Source organism: Perna viridis, chromosome 13 (assembly GCF_037379345.1).
Source record: "Perna viridis isolate PV_CMFRI_1.1 ecotype Kerala chromosome 13, ASM3737934v1, whole genome shotgun sequence".
NCBI lineage: Eukaryota > Metazoa > Mollusca > Bivalvia > Mytilida > Mytilidae > Perna > Perna viridis.
The window spans coordinates 35,774,124-35,793,663 of NC_142457.1; the positions used below are offsets into that span (position 1 = coordinate 35,774,124).

The 19,540-nt window shown below is 34.4% G+C and overlaps 1 protein-coding gene and 1 long non-coding RNA gene across 2 annotated transcripts; one reads left to right on the forward strand and one right to left on the reverse strand.

Annotated features, from left to right (window-relative positions):
- Positions 1-735: 735 nt before the first annotated feature.
- LOC148600633 (uncharacterized) lies at positions 736-19,046 on the reverse strand. Its single transcript, XR_015918129.1, has 3 exons — positions 18,498-19,046; positions 17,287-17,454; positions 736-1,174 (listed from the first exon to the last, which is right to left on the reverse strand). It is a non-coding gene; the product is annotated as an uncharacterized LOC148600633 (long non-coding RNA).
- Positions 9,306-12,893, forward strand: LOC148600634 (uncharacterized). Its single transcript, XM_088558038.1, has 2 exons — positions 9,306-9,549; positions 12,446-12,893. The coding sequence occupies exons 1-2, from the start codon at positions 9,339-9,341 to the stop codon at positions 12,721-12,723; spliced, it is 489 nt and encodes a 162-aa protein (XP_088414164.1). The 5' UTR covers positions 9,306-9,338; the 3' UTR covers positions 12,724-12,893.
- Positions 19,047-19,540: the final 494 nt, after the last annotated feature.

Below are 19,540 nucleotides of genomic sequence, written 5' to 3' on the forward strand. Positions count from 1 at the left end.
AACCTTCACGCATTCTTTGGAGTACTTCGCTGTGTGGTATATGTGCACCTAGAGGCAATTTATGTTTTCATTTTTGTGTAAAATCCGCCATCTTTGGGAAAACCACCGGGTAGGGTGACGAACATTGCCATTGGGTGTTAAACGAGTGCGTTGCCATACGATCAAATAACATGTAGTATGGAATCTTGTTTACCGAATTGATGGATTTTGCATTTATTATTTAAGTTTTTTACTGTAGCTCTTACGTCGGTTTTTTTTTCTCCCATGGGATATCTTGTGTTAAAATACAACGATAGTCATAGAGAGTGTATGCCTTACGTATTCACTTTGTGCATTTATCTTCTGTGCAGTATGAATGAAAAACCTTAATGACTAAAAAAGAGAGATTTATTGTATCATTTTGGGATGTTATTGAAGTTTTCAATCTTTTGTTGCTTTGAAATTAAATCACTTTGAAAATTCACTGATCAACCACAAATGTAAAACAATGAGATAGATAAATAGAATATTCAAAGACACTCTGACTATAAATATACTGCTTAAGAATATAAACTTAAAATGCTATATGTGCAGTACTATTTTCATAGTATTTTAATAAATTATAAAAATTCTAATGAAAGTCTAAATTCAGGTTCATAATCAGCTTTTCAACTTACTTGGATTAATTTTCATTGCAAGCATCCTTAAAGCAGTTATCTTGTAGAGCACATAAGTAACATTCAATGTAAAGTCCAACATGCTGGGGGTAAGATTAATCAAAATTGATTCAGTGTTTTGGGGGAAAGCTGTAGTTGAACTTTCAAAAAATGTAACAAGTGTATGTTGGTGGTGCAAAGAGAAGAGCTTTAAAAACAATGGTTCAGCTCAACTATAATTTTAGAATCGGGCTTGACAAACTCTATTTGCAACTGAATATTCATACAATAAAGAGATTTGTTTTGGGCTTAACCATATTGCATAAGCATTTGCATATAAAAAGAGATATCTCCCGATAGCAAGTAAAAATAATTTTTACCAGAGCTTAACATCTAGCTAGAGTTTGTTTATCTTTCCTCAGACATAGTTGGTTTAATATTTAATTTTGCAAGTTCTATATATGTCACTCATCTTTTACAAGTCATTATTAAGAATCCTTCCATGTATCCTCTAATCTCTCTTGAGCAACATAGAGCACCTTCAAAACAAAATTATACTTATTATGCATTATTTCAGGATTGGATAACTTTCAGATTCTGTAATAGACAGTAAAATGAAGTTATAAACATGTAACTGGAACAGGGGCTGCTCTGGCTTCCAAAATTCTGTCACCATTTTTTTTTCATAAATTTAAGGAATAAGAGCCAAAATTTGTGCCAAAAATATTCCATTTTTTTAAAATAAGACAGTATTAAGTCCACTGATGAAAATCTTTGTCCGTTTATCAAAATAACCCCTTCATTCATGAAGATTCACTCTTGACGCATATATACAAAGCAGGTTTTTAGCTCCAGTCTCAGTCAGGACTTACCGGTATGACCATTAGTCACTTTTCATATGCAAAATAATAAAGCACTACTCCAGGAACAGGTGTTTTAATTCTTTCAAGGACTTAATATTACTATGCTCATATAGTAAGTGATTTGAAAATATGCTGACCTCTGTCCTCTGTGGTCTAATAAAATTTACCTTAAAATATAATTTGATATTTTATTTACAATTTTTCAATGAAATCCCATGGGATAATGAAGAATCCCATGGGATAAAAGAAAATCCCCTGAATTTAAAATTGTAACTACAAGTTTATTTTATCAAATATTGTAAAATAAAATGCATTTCTTTAAATCCCATGTGAATCTGCATCGAATGGTTACTCACATGACATGGTAGGTAGAAAAAAAGCGGCGCAAGATTTGCAATTCAGTGTTTTGCAAATTTAAATTGTCTTGTGTTATCTGTTTCTGAAGAACGTAATATAACGACTCGTTTGTTCGAGTTAAAAGAGAAGGGGCGCTTACTTGTCTATAATTGGATCCGTTCTAGTGAATTTAAGTGACTGAAACCAACCAGAATTTAGCATTAAGAGTGGAAGTGTTGAGGACATAGGAAAAACATTATTTTGTAGTAATGCAGAAGCTATATTCAGTTCGTTTTTTCGTTTGAGTCTTGAAGCGGATTCGAAGGGGTGCCCAGCGGTCAGTTCTTTACACTTTTATTTGAAACCAGTAGCAAATTCAAAGAGGTGCGACTATCTTTACTCTATCGCTATTTTAGTCCATGGGCTCGGAGGGTCCACCGTGGACCCTCCTCCCTCCACTATCAACTTCATGGTGATTTATAGGTACCTTTATACCTCCCATTACCGAATCAATTTGTCGCCAAGTAATATTCAAGGATTCTTTTTCAGTATAAGCCTGTATTTGTACCCCACTGGGTCAAACAGCCAAGATTTTTGCGACTCATTTGTATGAGCGTCTAAGCCCTCTTGGGATAGCACGTATAAACAAATTAAACAAATTCAGGTATCATCGTGTAGCCCAATGTCTCAGCTATCCTTTCAGCCATTGTCCCTTTTTCAATGCATTTACAAATTTTAAAGTAAGAACAGTGTATAAGTGCGATGTTCGGTTGTTGGCTGTGACTAACTCATATTAGGGCTAATTACTTGGAGAACAGTAATTGTATTGGGTAAAATTTTAATTCTATGGTATATTGGGTGGTGGCGAATGGGAGAATGTGGATGTGGTAGTGAGGATAATGGGGAAACTAGTTTAAAAACTGTTATCAATATTAAACAAATATACAGAAATTAATGAAAAAATAAGTTTATATATTCAAGAATCTAAAAATAAAATTATTCAAGTAGATAATGTAATAATGATACACTACTTGAGATGTTCATGTTTCCCATTTTAGCGTTCGTGCATCGTTTATAGTTCGTTTACACATCGTTTTGCGTTTAAACGCACGATAAACGCACAATATGAGCGTTCGTTTAAACGCACGATAGTAACGTTCATTTATCGTGCGTTTATTTAGCATGCATTTGGATATCGTGCGTGTGGGAAATCTAAATGTCTCAAGGAGTGTAAAACAAAGAACAATGCAATGGGGGTTCTTTGAGGAATGGGGACTTTCCTATCGGTAACAGTTTATGGGGAATTGAACAATCTGGAAAGAGGTCGGTATGATGTAAATGAGAAGTTTATTTTATAATTCGAGGGATGCACTTTCTTTTCTAAGGAGAATGTTTGATTTTTTTTTTCAGGAATCTTGTATGATTTAAGATAAAGCCGTTATATCCTGAAAGAGGATGAAATTGAATATTGATTATTTTGATAATTTCATGATACAAGTACTAACATGTGTGCCTTTTACATTTTTTATATCAACTAGGATTTCTTTTTCCTCATAAGTTTACAAAGCTATAAGATCTGAGCTATTACATGTACATGTATATAACAGATTAACATTTTGTTTTTGTAAAAACGAAATTAAAGATCCTTCCTCGATATAGCGGGTTAACTTCCTGTCAGACTAAAATCGTGTTCTCAGTGCTTCTAATGTCAAAGATTAAATTCGTTTTGGTAGCAAGTTTGAGGACTTCGTCCCCTTTGGAATGCTTACAATGTATATGCAAACTACCATGCACATTTTTTGTATCTATGGTGGTATTCTTGTAGCGTACTGGTCTCGGAGCAGGAGTTTTTTTTGTTTTTTTGTTTTTTTTGTTTTTTTTTTTTTTTGTGACTTATAAAGTCACTCTTCTCCGCTAGGTACGCAATTCAGAGTATTGTGCCTGAATTGGGTACTGTGTTTTTCCATATATATGCCAAACAGAAAAGCGTATCTATTTATTTTGCACGGTATATTTGAACTCCGTGTACAATAATTTCTTGTATCTATAAGCTAACACACCAAATTCAGCTCACCGTTTTGGTCTAGTACATGTTAACCTGATCATTTCGATTTTTTATCATCCATAATGAAATATCTACCAACGGAAGGTTATGTTGACTACATCCAATCAACATCTTTCCATTAAATAAAAAATAACATATGCTTTAAGTAAGGGAAATAATTTAAAACAGATATATCTATTGTACAATACAGTTAAGTACTATAGTACACGTTTAACAATCAAAAACTCTAATACCTTCAATCCCCATTTGATCATAACATGCATCTTTTGACTCCCAAATGATTTGGATCAAAATTTTGAATAAGCGGTGCACAAGGGAAATATTTAATATGAATCTGTGAATGTTTCATTGAATTCCATTCAGGGATGTATAAGTTGATTGATTGATTGTTGGGGTTTAACGTCCGAGCAGCAATATTTCAGCTATATTCAGACGATGAATATGAAATGGATGATAAAATGAACATGAAATGCTGATGAAATGAAAAAGGGATGGGACACATGGATAATAGGGTCGACAAATTTTGATTGCCACTAGAAAAGGGAAGGATGGGTAAGGTCGGGCAATTTAGCCTCCTGAAGCGGAGCGCAAAGATTCCTACTCCTATCGAATACCACAGCAGGGTCCTTTAACGTGCGATGAACGTGACATCATTCCCAACACGGTGCATCACTATGGTTTGCGGTCAGGTTTTCCGTATTATAGCCTGACAACCCCAGATTGAAACACGCCAGGGGAGCCCCATTCAACCACCTGGAGCGCACACTCCAGTTGCTTTGTGGGCAGAGCGCCTAGCCCCCGGCTAGGTTTCTGAGCACTATTTAGTCGCCTTTTACGGCAAGATTAGCGCTGCTGCAGGCCTATTCTTTTGACTCCCGGACCTGCACGGAGGCGATATATAAGGACTAACAGACAGGAGATGACATCTCATGTCATTATATTCATAAATAACAAAGTAAAAGTTTGATACATGTATGTGAATTCCCCAAATTGATTCGGATCAAAAGCTAAGATTGGATGTGTTAAATAGGAATCCATCCAAACTCATTGAATCCAATTCGGCTGTTTAGAAGAGGTAACGGATAAGAGATTGGTCTCCATGTCCCCAAATTCATGAATGACAAATTCTATGTTTTGCTATGTGAATCCCCAAATTGATTTAAATCAAAATCCCAAATAAGAAGTGCGCAATGGTAATATGTAACAGAGATTCTGTGAAAGTTTTATCTACAATACAATCATCGGTGTAGGATGGGAAACAGGTAAGAGATTGGTCCCCACATGAATTGTTTGTTTCACTCTTTTTTTACACAGGTTTACTTACTGATGTATTTATACTCGGCGTCACATAAATAACATACTGTTAAAATTTGAATAAAAATATTTTCTACGACTTTATTGAGACCTACCGTCGTCTTAAATGACTTGCTCATTCGTTTAGCCAAACGGCTTCTCCCTAAACATTGAATCGTTAAATTTTAATTCTAGGTGCCAATATTTACATTGTAAAAAGTCGGCCATGTTTACAGTGATCGGGTTGCTAGGAGAAGTTGTTTACGTTTAAATGGTTTCTCCAAAAACCGAAGAACCCAGAATGCATTTTGGCGTTATTTCGGATATCTCGGATTTATTTTACGCGAACAACGTACAATACCGAGAAGTTAATCAAGCAGACGATTGTCACCGGAGTTCGACGGGAACTTACGAACTTCGTTTGTAAACAAATCGTCCCGTAGAAACCAACATGGCGAATATTAGTATGGGATTTTCCCGTAAGGATTTGTTACGCATGATTTAAGCTAAAAGCGACTTGTTCAGGGAGAAGCCGTTTGGCTAAACGAATGAGCAAGTCATTTAAGACAATTTAAACGACGGTAGGTCTCAATGAAGTCGTAGAAAATATTTGTATTCAAATTTTAACAGTATGTTATTTATGTGACGCCGTGTATAGTATTTTTCAGTGATAAGTGGTTTGAATTATATCTCTACTTGATCTGGTAAAATTTTCAACATTGGTACCTTATCGATATATCTTTAGCGAACATGTTAAAATCTTAATTTTACCATCGAATATGGCGAAATAGTTTCATTCAAGAGTAGGCTGAATGATAAGGGATTTCTCCAATAGAATAATAATGAATAATACTAAGATAAAATGGCGGAAAATCTCATATAGTTAAAACACATTTTGTTGATTTGAAGGAACTTTCAAAAGTGTCTGCATGGTTTAAACAGTTTTTTTTATGTCACTGTTCGTTTTCGGCAGTTTTCGCTATTAAATGTATTACATGTAGAAATACGTCTTGTGCTTACTGAAAATAGGGACGGATCCAGGCTTCCATGTGAGGAGAACAGGGACTGAAGCAACCAGTAAATGGCCAAAAATTATACTAAAATTTTGTTTTAACTATTGTTTTACATTGTACAATGTACATGTACCATTCAATATCTTTACACTTTAAGCATAAAAACAAAACTACGTTGGTAAGACACAAACCCCTTTAAAGGTATTTTCTATATCAAACTATTATTCATTATACATGTATATGTCTTATGAGTATAATAAATTTACAATAAATCTTAAGGAGGTAGCGATACGCTTGTATGATATTCAATTTTAACAAAGTATGTCAAGCTTTCTTTCGAAACGGAATGAAATCAATTACTTTGATGCTTACATAAGGTGAACGTAAGATATTGAAAACAAACGTTTCAATGATTTGTAAGACTCGGTGCATGTTTATTGGCACTAAAAAGAAATGCAGAAAAATGTGTATTAACATGGATGATATTGTACTGGAACTTTTATGCTTCAACATTGAATAATAAATTTCAAAGAAAATTGGTGTGTAAAAGCGTCTTAGAACATGTGTTTTGAGAATCTACTTCAAGTATACAATTCCTTTATATTTCCACATTCTAATTATCACGAATTAAAATCGTATTTTATAAGCTTTTTTTCAATAAAAGTTATGGAATAACGTTCGTAAAGCCAACAGCATAGATAGGTCAGAACATGTGACGCACGGTTTTCATATCAGCCAATACAGAGAAGAAAAATAAAAGGGGTTAACATGTCCCCTTATAGCCATTTTGTAAAAGAATAATCAAAGGAACCAATGTTATAGCGATAATCAAAAGAATGTAACCCAGGGACAAAGACCAGACATAGAAAACAGACATACACAACAAGAATAGCCAGTAACTAAAATCATACATACAAAGTAACAAAAGCAAATGTACAACTCGTACTCCACTAAAAACTGGGAACATGGACCAGGTGCACCAAATGAGTTTTCATTAGAGTAAATGGAAGTTTTTAGTGGAGTCCGAGTTGCTCATTTACTTTTGTTACTTTGTATGTATGATTTTAGTTACTTTATGTTCTTTGTTGTGTATGTCTGTTTTCCATGTCTGGTCTTTGTCCCTGGATTACATTCTTTTGATAACCGCTATAACCTTGGTTCCCTTGATTACGCTTTGAAATTGAAATACAAGGAACAGTCCCTGTAGAATTAGGACACTGTCTGTGGTAGAGGCGATTCATGGTTGAGGCTTTGAAAATGGGCGATGGCTGAAAGGGGTGAGATAGGATAGGTAAACGGATGTCCATGTTTTTGTTGTTGTAAAATTCCCCTAATAAACTATAGTTTTGAAGTCTTTAGATGCTACATTTTATGTAACAATATTCTTTCTGTATTCAGATCAATATTTATGTGAAAACCACGTGGTCATTTCCTATTAATGTCAACCGAACCAAGAACGATAACTCTGACAATGAGCTAATTCCATATACAATCTTTAAAATTGTATCACAATTTTATGGTCTGTAACTGTTTCTAAATAGAAAACAAACTGGATTCTTTGGGTTGTATTACATGCATGAATCAGCTTTTGTCTGATTTTTAAAAGCCATACTAGACACCAATAAGAACCTTAAGGAAATGAGGCCAATTTGGAAACCTTTTGCGTAATAGTACAGAATTAAGAATGAAAGAAAGTTTGAAACACTGTTGTTATATAATTTTTAAAGTGATTACATATGAGCACTACAATGTTGTGGCTTTCCATATATGTATACACATGTAAATCTCTTCACGTGAGCTGGATAAGTATACACAAGTAAGTCTCGTCACGTGAGTCGGATAAGTATATACATGTAAGTCTCGTCACGTGAGCTGGATCAGTATACACATGTAAATCTCTTCACGTAAACTGGATATGCATATCACCAATTAACACAATTGTTGAGTTTCTTATCGTCAAACAAATCGCATAAATTAAATTCGAAGGTGTCTCATTATTACAATTTGTCTTTCCGGCTTCTTAAGAGTATCTGCACTAAACAAATTGACACGATTTTGATGTATTTAACAATGAGCTTACATATGATCAGAGGAAAAACTACAAGTGTTTTTGTCGCGAATTAAAAGGACAATTTAATCAGTTTCTCGACAAACTATTCTGAATAAAGTGACAAAATGCACATGCGAAGTATTGGCAAAAAAAACAAAAAAACAAAACAAAACAAAAAACAAAACAAAAAAACTGAAGCGTCAGCGGTCAGAAAATTCAAATACGTCAGAATTTAAAAACATGGCATGTAAACGTGAAAACTGAAAAGAAGGACAAATCTAATTACACTATATAACTATCTGAAAAAAAAATAGATTTGATATAAAAACTGAAGATGAAAAAAAAAACCAAAACGTCACATAAAAACTAAATTGCATTAGCAATATTTCACCCCTCCCCTATAAAAAAAACGTCCGTGACCTCAGGTGCTCCAGAAAAGAAACAAAGGTACCTATCATAGCCAATTGGCGATAATCATTCATTTAGTGGCATAAAAATATCTTAGTCTTTAGTTATTTTGTACCACAAAATATATGCATATTTTCCTTAGCTTACGCATGTGTTGGAATGTTTGAAATTGAATACATTAACGATATAAATACATAAGCAATATAAAATTTGTTCCCCCAATTTTTCTCAAATATAACCCCGGGTCACCAGTGACGATTGATTGGCTGAGCGAATATGACAACATTTTATTTACTTTTATAGATAAATTTAAAGAAAAATATGCTTAATTTTTTTTCAAATACTTATGTCATCTTTCGATATAAATGCACAATTATAAAGTTAATTTAGGTTATCTCATCTTTGTTTTCACTTTATTTCATAAGCGGCAATTTACTCATATATTGTGCATATCCATCGCTGGCGACCTGAGTCTATATTTTCAGCGTGTATGTATCAGCATTTGACCAGTTATCATAATTGTTAGATCGTCTTACAAATTATATGTATCATATAAAACACCTATTACCACAAGAGATTTTATCACAAATAAAAACGCATAATTGCATTTTATCAACTCAACAAACGTTCTGGAAAAAGATGACTATATTTTCCTTTGCTGTATTTTTAAGAACAATGGTAACAGTTTATGCTACGGTAAATATTAGTAACCTTTCGTTGCCACTTTTGGATAAAATGGCGGCATCGCTGACGGCTAATATTGATATGACTGATATGAAGACTGTTATCAAGGATTATATAGACCAGAACGTGAAAGAACAGGTCGCTGTTTCTTTGACTGAACATGTTGAAAAAATGAAGTCGGAAATTCAGACATCAATGCTAGGTTTGTAGAATTTAAAGTTGAAATCACGTCTTATGTTTGTCTTATTTTTCAGTTTTACTCAAAGTCAACTGACCAATAGTATTAAACTGATAGATGCAAAAATTGTAGAAATAAAAAGGGATTTTTTATTTATTTTTTTTTTATTCTAGCCTCATCTGGATATCTTCTTTCTTTTTTTGATAGATACTGTTTTTGTATAACTTGAATCTTGTTTACTTTTTTCAACCTTTTTAAATTTAATCTTTTGTACCAAAAAACATCTTCCTGTCTTTTCATTTCAAATTTGATCACAGCCTTCCGAAGAAATTAGATAACAATACACCAACGAAGATGTCATATACCATGCCTAGTTTCCTGACGACAACTGAAAAAGCATCAATACAACATTCCTATACAAATATTTATACCATTGTTACTTCACAATCAAAAGTTCGGAAAGGAAACTCATGTCGATATCTACACGACAAACGTGATGACTTCTTATTCCGTATTGTCAACTTTTCTGCTATTTGTAGCAAAATGCTTTCATCACCTTCCTATAATCTAGGCACTCTTGCAGGAAAAAAATTGATAGGGCTGCTTTAAAATCAAAAAGAAAGATTTTGCATTTATAACTCAATGATTGCAAGTGAAATTTATTTTTACGAACATGCACAAAACTGTCAATTGAACAAATGACTCAGCTTGATCCTATGTTATTGCACTCTCAGGTAGTGCAATAGTAATCAAAGGAACCAAGGTTACAGCGGTAATTAAAATAATGTAATCCAGAGACAGACTAGACATGGAAAACAGACGTACACAACAAAGAACATAGTTACTAAAATCATACATACAAAGTAACAAAAGCAAATGAGCAGCTCGGACTCCACTAAAGACTGGAAGCTTGGACCAGATGCACCGGTAGGGTAAGCATCCTCTGCTGTTTTAACCACACCCGCCGAATTGCTCGTAAAAAGTCAAGTCCGGAAGAGGAAAGAAAAACTATGACACTTCGAGCAAATTAGTTTTTCATGGTGCAGATGGATACACCGTAACGATTCACGAGTTCATGATGACGACCATAAGCCGTAAGTAGTGATGATTTCAATCTTGTAGCAACATTGTTCAGAATAAAGCACGGATGACCTTAAAGAAATAATACCGTTATAAGTTAATTACACTTTTACAATTTTCAAAAGACCTTTGTACCAGTTGCATCCTGCTTTTTATTTTAACCTATTTTAGTTTATCCTTTTCAACCACACACCATATTACAATTATATAAAGGGATATTGGCTATAACCTTTGATTACGTTTTTAAATCATTTAACTTAATGAATCATAAAACCTGTTTCGTTATAATTCTTATTGAATATTGGCCGTTTTACAATTTAGATCTGTTATGGTGGAAATTCATGTGATCGGTATTCGATAACGCCACCTATGTATGGTGTCGGGAGAAGAACAAATGAAACATCACAAGTTTTTATCTAATCAGGCTCCATATATTATGTAGAAATGATGCACTATCTCACAACCAATCGCATTATTATGTCTCTATACTATTAGTTTATATTACTTCGTCCATGTTGTTACATCGAAAATATCTAGCTGTCATAAAGGTAGATCATGCAAATGTCCTATTTTTAAGGTACTCAATCAAAAGAACAAAAACTTAGTTGTTTGGATGTCTGTCATATTGACGAAAAGCCCAAATTCTCTAACTCAAAAATAGGCCTATCTCGCTGTATACAATCAGTAAGACACTAAATGATTTCGATATATAAAATTAATACGAGGCTTATAGAATCAATATAAGGAGGTAGACCTAGGATAAAGGACACAACTCTTAAGAATTATTGGAACGTTTGTATTTAGCATTTAACATCTATCTTATGTAAGCATCTAATTAACTTGGATTCATTTTATTCTGCTTCAAATGAAAGCTTGAGAGGCTGTGGTTAAATTGAATGTGATACAAACATATCACTGATTTCATGAGTTTAACTTTTTTTCAACACCATGACCGGCGGACTGTAGTGAACTAGACAAAAGACATCGGATTGGTGTGTACACAATATATCCTGAGTCTTCCGGTTTTGAAGTATTTTGTGGCATGGATACTGATGAAAGCAGATGGACCGTAGGTTGACAAATTACTGTATAACTAGAAATTTTTGCGAGGTTCAAATTTTCGCTAAATTTGCTAGGGTTGGCGAATCGCCATAATAAAATCTTGTCAATGTTAAGCTCAAATAGTTGACATATGGTTTGTATCCATTAAATCTGAAAACTCGAAAAACAAAGACCATTAAATCTGAAGACGCGAAAAAAAGAGAAACTTATTCCCAAAGAAATTAACATTCAGTTTTTCATATTACCCGTGTTCTTAGGTCTAGATCTACCTCCTTAAGCTTCGTTCAACTAAAAAGCTGTGGTACATTGAAGTAAATAGATAATGTATTACAGTTGTAACGAAGTACACATAATACACATGTATTATACACCGATGAAAATTAACAACTTCACAACAAAACACATGATACTGTATATATCTACGTTTTTGACACAACTGAAAACTAATCACGAAGTTTTGAAAGATTTAATTGTGAGACCTCAGCAAATGAGAAAACATAACGACTTCTGGTAATTTTTGCATTAAGTTTACAAAATTAAGTTATTTTGTCAATGCTGATTTTTTTTTTCGGTCATAGTATTGACAAGAAAATAATGTCATCATCTAAGAAACAACTTCTTATTTACTTGATGCAGGTTTGATTACCTATTTTATCATATTTGAAAATATGCATTTTACTCACTGTAGACATAGTAACATGTTAGCAAAAACAACAAAATTTTCTAATTTAAGCAGTTGTCCTTCTGGCATCATTATAATATAATCTGTTTCTTCCAGGAAACGACAACATCCACCAAATAACGTCAGAAGGAACGTACATGTTAAGGATTGATTTAGAAGACTTCGAACTTGATAGAAAATACGCAAAATATGGAACGTTTACGGTAGGACCAGAGAGTAGTGGTTATAAACTGGATATAACCGGATACAGCAGGGATGCTGGTAAGTACGCATTTACGGTTGGACCAGAGAGTAGTGGTTATAAACTGGATAAAAGCGGATACAGCGGGGATGCAGGTAAGTACACTGCAGATCACAGAGAGTATTGGATATAATCATATAATCTGGGTGTGAGCAGATACAGCGGGGATGCTGGTAAGTACACTGCAGCTCACAAAAAGTATTGGATATCATCATCAAAAATTATTTGATATAATCTGGAGGTAAACAGATACAGCAGCGATGCAGGTAAGTACACTGCAGCTCACAGAAAATATTGAATATAATCTGGGTGTGAGCAGATACAGCCGGGATGCTGGTAAGTGAACTGCAGCTCACAGGAAGTAGTTGATATAATCTGGTGTGAGCAGATACAGCCGAGATGCTGGTAAGTACACTGCAGCTCACAAAAAAGTATTTTATTTTATCTTGGTGTGAGAAGATACAGCCGAGATGCTGGTAAATACACTGCAGCTCACAGAAATTTTTTGATATAATCTGTTTGCGAGCAGATACAGCGGGGATGCTGGTAAGTGCACTGCAGCTCACAGAAAGTAGTTGATATAATCTGTTGTGAGCAGATACAACTGCGGTGATGGTAAGTTTACTGTAGGTTACAGACCACCAATTCAACCAATGAGCATTTGGAACGTACGCAAAAATAGTCCTACGCAGAAATTACCCCTGTTCCTCATAGTGCTGTGAAAAAAGTTCTCATCTTATTTAAAAAATTTAAACGGTTTCTGAAAGGAAAAACATTTCTGTACATTTTATAGGTGCATTTTGCTTCTTGTAATGTGAAGCCTAATCTCCATAATGATTTTTAAGTATACCCCTATCTTGTGAAAACACTGAGATTTCCCATGCTATTTATAGACCCTTCACTTCCGGTGACCAGTACTGCACTGCAAGTCTGCTAACCCCACATGCCATTCTGAGGATTGTGAGCTGACATATGTAGAATCATGCTGATATATAGTCCTCTGCAGGTTAAAGTTAAGGTAAATCCAGAGAAGCCATTGAATATTGTGAAATTAGCATAGAAGCCTATGGAAAGTGGAATTAAAGGTTTTTAGCCTGTAGCTCACAGAACGTATTGGATATTATAATTATATCTGGGTATGGGCAGATGCAGCGGCGATGCTGGTAAGTCCATTATCAATAATAATGATTAGGATATGAATTAGGGCTATGTTTGTAAAGGTGTTTATGTCTGACCTTTCCTCTTTCCTTTAACATACTAGATCACTGGACCTTAAGTTTAACACCTAATACAAGACGTATTTCAGACTGCTTCTAGATGTTTAGTCGCATCGAATTCTCAATTCAATTTCACATGTGAAAAATTAGCGAACAAATCACACTGCATGCTTAAAATCTACCACAGAATGCTAGATCTATGAATAAATGTATGTACAGGTACAAAGATTTACGTTAAAGTCAATGAAACTTAAGTAAGCACTATATATTAAGCATAAATCATCCTCTTACTTTCTGGCTTCGTCAATCAATGAGCAGCAAGATATGTCCTGCAGGAAGCTGTTTACTAAATTATACAAACTTAAATCCAAACACTGATATCAAATCAAACAATCTTTCCAAGTTGATTCAACATAATGTTTGAAGACCAAACATAAACTCGTAATAGGCTTCTCATATACCCTTTATACCACCCCATTCTTTATAATATCCCCAATAAATACAATCCTAATTACATATACCCATCCCAATAGATACACTCCTAATTATATATACCCTTCCCAATAAATACAATCTTAATTACATATACCCATCCCAATAAATACAATCCTTATTACCTATTTATTGTTTCAATTATTTAATTATCGATTAGAATTTCATATATTTTTCAATTTTCCAACATTCAATCTCTTATTTCGAATTAATTTTTACGTGGTTTCTACTTCACATCTACCCATCCCTATTTCACATCTACCCATCCCTATTTCAAATCTATCCATCCCTATTCCAAATCTATCTACCCATCCCTGTTTCACATCTACCCATCCCTATTCCACATCTACCCATCCCTTTTCCACCCATCCCTATTCCACATCTACCCATCCCTTTTCCACCCATCCCTATTCCACATCTACCCATCCCTTTTCCACCCATCCCTATTCCACCCATCTCTATTCCACATCTGCCCATTCCTATTCCACATCTATCTACCCATCCCTGTTTCACATCTACTCATCACTATTCCACATCTACCCATCCCTATTTCAAATCTACCCATCCCTATTCCATATCTACCAATCCCTATTCCACCCATCTCTATTCCACATCTACCCATCCCTCATATACAAAAGAATGGTAAGTTTACCCGATTCAAGTACTGTACAAAGAAAAAAGTGACGTATATCCTATGTATAAAACCTGAATGAATTCACAGGAGAGTTTGTTCTATCCCTAGTACTATTTATTCTATTTAAAGTTGATGAGTATACTGCATGGCAAAATATTGATTTTTTACGAATCTTTTATGCAATATCAGTAAGTCATAGAACACGTGTACAGGGAGCAAGCACATAAAAGAGCGGAGTAATGCGGGTTTTATTAGGTCTGCGAAGAGGATCTGTGTTTAATATTTAATGTTCTATTATTCACAGCTGGCTTTCGTTTGTTACAGTTTTACGATACGTGAATTTATATTTAGTACACGTATGCAGCTAATAGTTTAAAATCGATAACCTTACAATTGATATCCAGATGACAGAATCATCCAAAAGACAATTATATATAATTCATATAAAAATCATTTTCACCTTATATTTGTAATTCGGAAGATTCTATGAAAACTCATCCAAATGGAAGTAAATTTACAACAAAAGACAAGGATAACGATAAATCGGGCTAAAATCTACAAAGGTGGGTGGTGGTATGGTGCATGTCACGCCAGTAACTTAAACGGACTGTATCTAAGAGGAAATCATTCTTCATATGCCAATGGTGTCAATTGGAGTACTTGGAAGGGACAAAAATATTCACTAAAGTTAACCACTATGATGATCAAACGGAAATGAAAAAGATTGTTTTCTGTTGCGTTGAAGTAAAGTAAAAACGTTTTAGAAGAACTGTAGACTTACAGTAATATACATGAAAAATTAAAATTTATTTTTTAGCGAAACCTAGCTCATTTGCTTATTACTTTTCAAAAATAAAACCTGGTTTTACCAAATTACCTGATGTACGGTAGTCTTGACCTAAACACAAGATGAACAGATAAAAAGATAAGTTACTCCTAACTAAAGGGTAACTGTTATCTTCTGTGAATAAATTGAACATTACAGAGGAAACCTCCTCTGCAGAGAAAATTAATTTATACAAATAGGCAGTCCCTGAGTAATCAAGAGAACTACGATTCTAGCGGAAATTAAAAGAATACATTCCAGGGACAAAAGAAAACAGACAAACACAACAAAGTACATGAAATAACCAAAATAATACGTACAAAGAAACAAAAGTAAATGAGCAACTCGGAATACACTAAAAACTGGGAGCATGGGCCAGGTGCACCGGTAGGGTAAACGTCCTCTGTTTTTGTAGAAAATTCCGCCGAGTTGCTCATATAAATCAAGTCCAGGTAGACAGAAAAGGAAAGGAAAACTATGACACGTTGAATAAATCAGTTTTCATGGTCCAGATGGATACATCGTTAACGATCCACGAGTTCATGATGATGAGAGCCATATTATGAACCGAAATAATCACATATATATATTGCAGTTAATATTTAATCGGATGTTTAAGACAGACACTTACATGTATCTAGTTAAACAAAATAGTAATTCATTCGAAAGGCATTGGTTTTGTATTTTGCTGGGATAGGAATACGGACACGTTTGTTTTTACAAAGCGCGTTCTTTACAGGACTTTTACCGTCTGCTCGAGACTCGTAAGCGAAGTCAAGGATATTTAAACTATTTAAGTACCAAAATGATGGGGGGGAGGGGCATTTCCCCTAATGATTAACTGAAAGTATTGCACCTACCTCGTGGATATACATGTACATACTAGCCTGCTCATGAAATTGCAACGAAAGTGTGTATATTATATATATATATATATATATATATAGAAGGGTCTGAAAAATTCGCAACGATGTTAGAATTGTCAAATTTGCGAAGCAAATTTTTGGTCGTTTCCTCCGCGGGACTCGAACTCGTACCGCTGTGACATCTATGGCAACACCGCCTGCATTAAGTCCAGCTCCCTAGACCACTCGGCCAGCTAGGCTATATAAAAATATAGCTTTCGCAGGCCGGGTCATTCCACCTCGTAGGATTAATCTAGGGCAGTAACTTAGTACACGATGTATGGTAGTACGGGACAGTTCATCTGTAATTTTTCAGACCCTTCTATAAGTTTACGTTATCTTCCCTGTATCAATTTGATCCGATGGAGCAGTGTAGCGAATAGAGTCGTCATATTCTGAGATGTTGTATATATATATACAATAATACATTAAACGAAAAACTCAGCAAATGGACGATTCGGGGACAGAAAGCTCTGTTAAAAGCTTTTGAATCTGTGAAATATAAAAAATATATAATTTCCGCAGATATTGAGAGAAAATCGTTATTATTATTCTAGGCAAGGATATCAAGTCGAATTGAAAATGCATAATGCACTATCAGATAAAAGATAAGCAGCTTTACCTGATTCATACATGATTGTACACTGAGTAATTTACTTAGAGGGGTACAAATAAACTAGAAGCCTCCTCTAATTAATAAATTTCTTGGTCCTCGTCTGTCACCTCATTGTTCCCCTTTTTAATTCCTCGATCTGTCAGAGTTTTTACTGGGGTACGTATAGTCAGTGAGCTGTTAAGAATAACAAAGATTTAAGTCCTTCTATGTCTAAGAGTCAGGCATAATGTGTATAAGGTGTGACAAATGAAGAAAAAACGCATTTTTGTTAACTTTATTTTTCTTCCTTTTTTTTTGTATTATCAAAGTATTTATAACTCAACCCCCCCAGAAACCTCCACCAAAGTGTTTAACTTTCTAAGATATTGATAGGTCAACTTTAGTTGAAATACACTATGGAAAGTAGGCGTGAAAATCCTCCCATGCTTTTTCCTATTTAAGTAGTCAAAAAAATCTATAGGATAAATTTAAATACCTTTTTAGTTGCATGAATTGAATATATTTGAGACAAAAAAGAGTAAAGTGCCACTCATTGCCTAATTCGTTTCCTCGTTTGCCTACCCCAGACTTGATTTTTTATGAGCAACTCGGCGGGTGTTTCTAGAAAAACAGAGGACGCTTACCATACCGGTGCACCTGGTCCATGTTCTCTCAGTTTTTAGTGGAGTCCGAGTTGCTCATTTGCTTTTGTTACTTTGTATGTATGATTTTTGTTACTTTATGTTCTTTGTTCTGTATGTCTGTTTTCCATGTCTGGTCTTTGTCCCTGGATTACATTCTTTTGATTACCGCTATAACCTTGGGTCCCTTGATTACTCTTACAAAGAATGGTGCTTAAAAGGGTTGTTAAGTACTTCTCTAAGAATTAAGCAAAATGTATATAAGGTGCGGCACATGAAGAAAAAACGCATAGGCTTTATTGCATTATCTAACTATGTGTATCTCATGATCATAACCTCAGTGAAATAACCATTAAAGTATTTGTAAATTTTTCTTTTTCAAGATATTGACATGTCAAATGTGGTTGAAATACACTATGGGAAAATGGCAGTCAAAACTATCTTTGTATTAGATGCTTCAGAATAAATTTAAATGAGTTTTAGGCTGTTTTCTTGATGTATTGAATACATTTGACTTTTGAAATAAAAGAAATAGATGACATATTTCTATCAAAGACAGTTTAGAAATTGAAATTTTCCACAGACCCAATCACTTACCTTTAAACAATGTATCACCGCTAAATAACTTAGGATTTATAACATACTGGAAATGCGAACTTGTCGTCGGAAACAGCGTATTTAGATTTACTGTGTTTACTTTCAAAAGAATGCATTTTGGCAAATTGTATGACAGTGAAATTAACTCCGCTAACTCAACAAAATCCTAAAACAATCAATCCGCTATATTTATAAGTGAAGTGTCCAGGGTGAGACATATTTCACAAAGCACGCATGTGCACTTCCGATTAAAATGGGTGTAGCTTTTTCCGATGTATTGTCCTAATGTACATGTAGTGATAGCCTGCAACTCCTTGGAATCGTTCAAGAGTGAGTTGCAATCCACCAGCCTGAGATAAACAACACATCCTCGTTTTTAGCCGCACTGTAAAATATGGATTTTAACTTGCACCTTGGGTCCTTCCAGCACCGATCACTTTTGTATATAGTCACCAACCAGTACGAGGATACACCAGGTGGTGGTTTTGTACTCAACAAGAAGAAGTATATAAACGATTGGGAAACTAGTACATGTTAGACCAAATTACATGTAATCTCCTATCAATAATCCTGGATTTGTCCCTACATGTACATGTACCTACCTGGTGTTTGTAAACTTAAATACTGGAATCTGTAAGAATCAGGCAAAATTGAAAAATAATTAATCATGCTCAGAAAAATAATGAATCATGCTTAGAAAAATAATACAAACTGTTTGACACTGTGGGCGCTTAGTTCATGGTCTATGTTTCACTATAAACATGAAGGGGTTCAAAAAAATTCACATATTGTTTTCAAATTACATGTACTACCCCGCCCCCTCCAATTTCTGGTAAAATGAGAGATTTAATGAGAGAAATCGGCCTTTTCCATACCCTATTATAATCTACCCTCATTTGAGTCGCGCCTTCCACAAGGCATGCGTCTCCCGCTTTCAGAGACTCAAACGCAATATAAACCGCAAAAACAAAAACAAAAGATCAAACTGCAAAAGACCATTTGAAGATTTACTAGTGTTAGTCATTTTCCTTAAAGTTTCATAA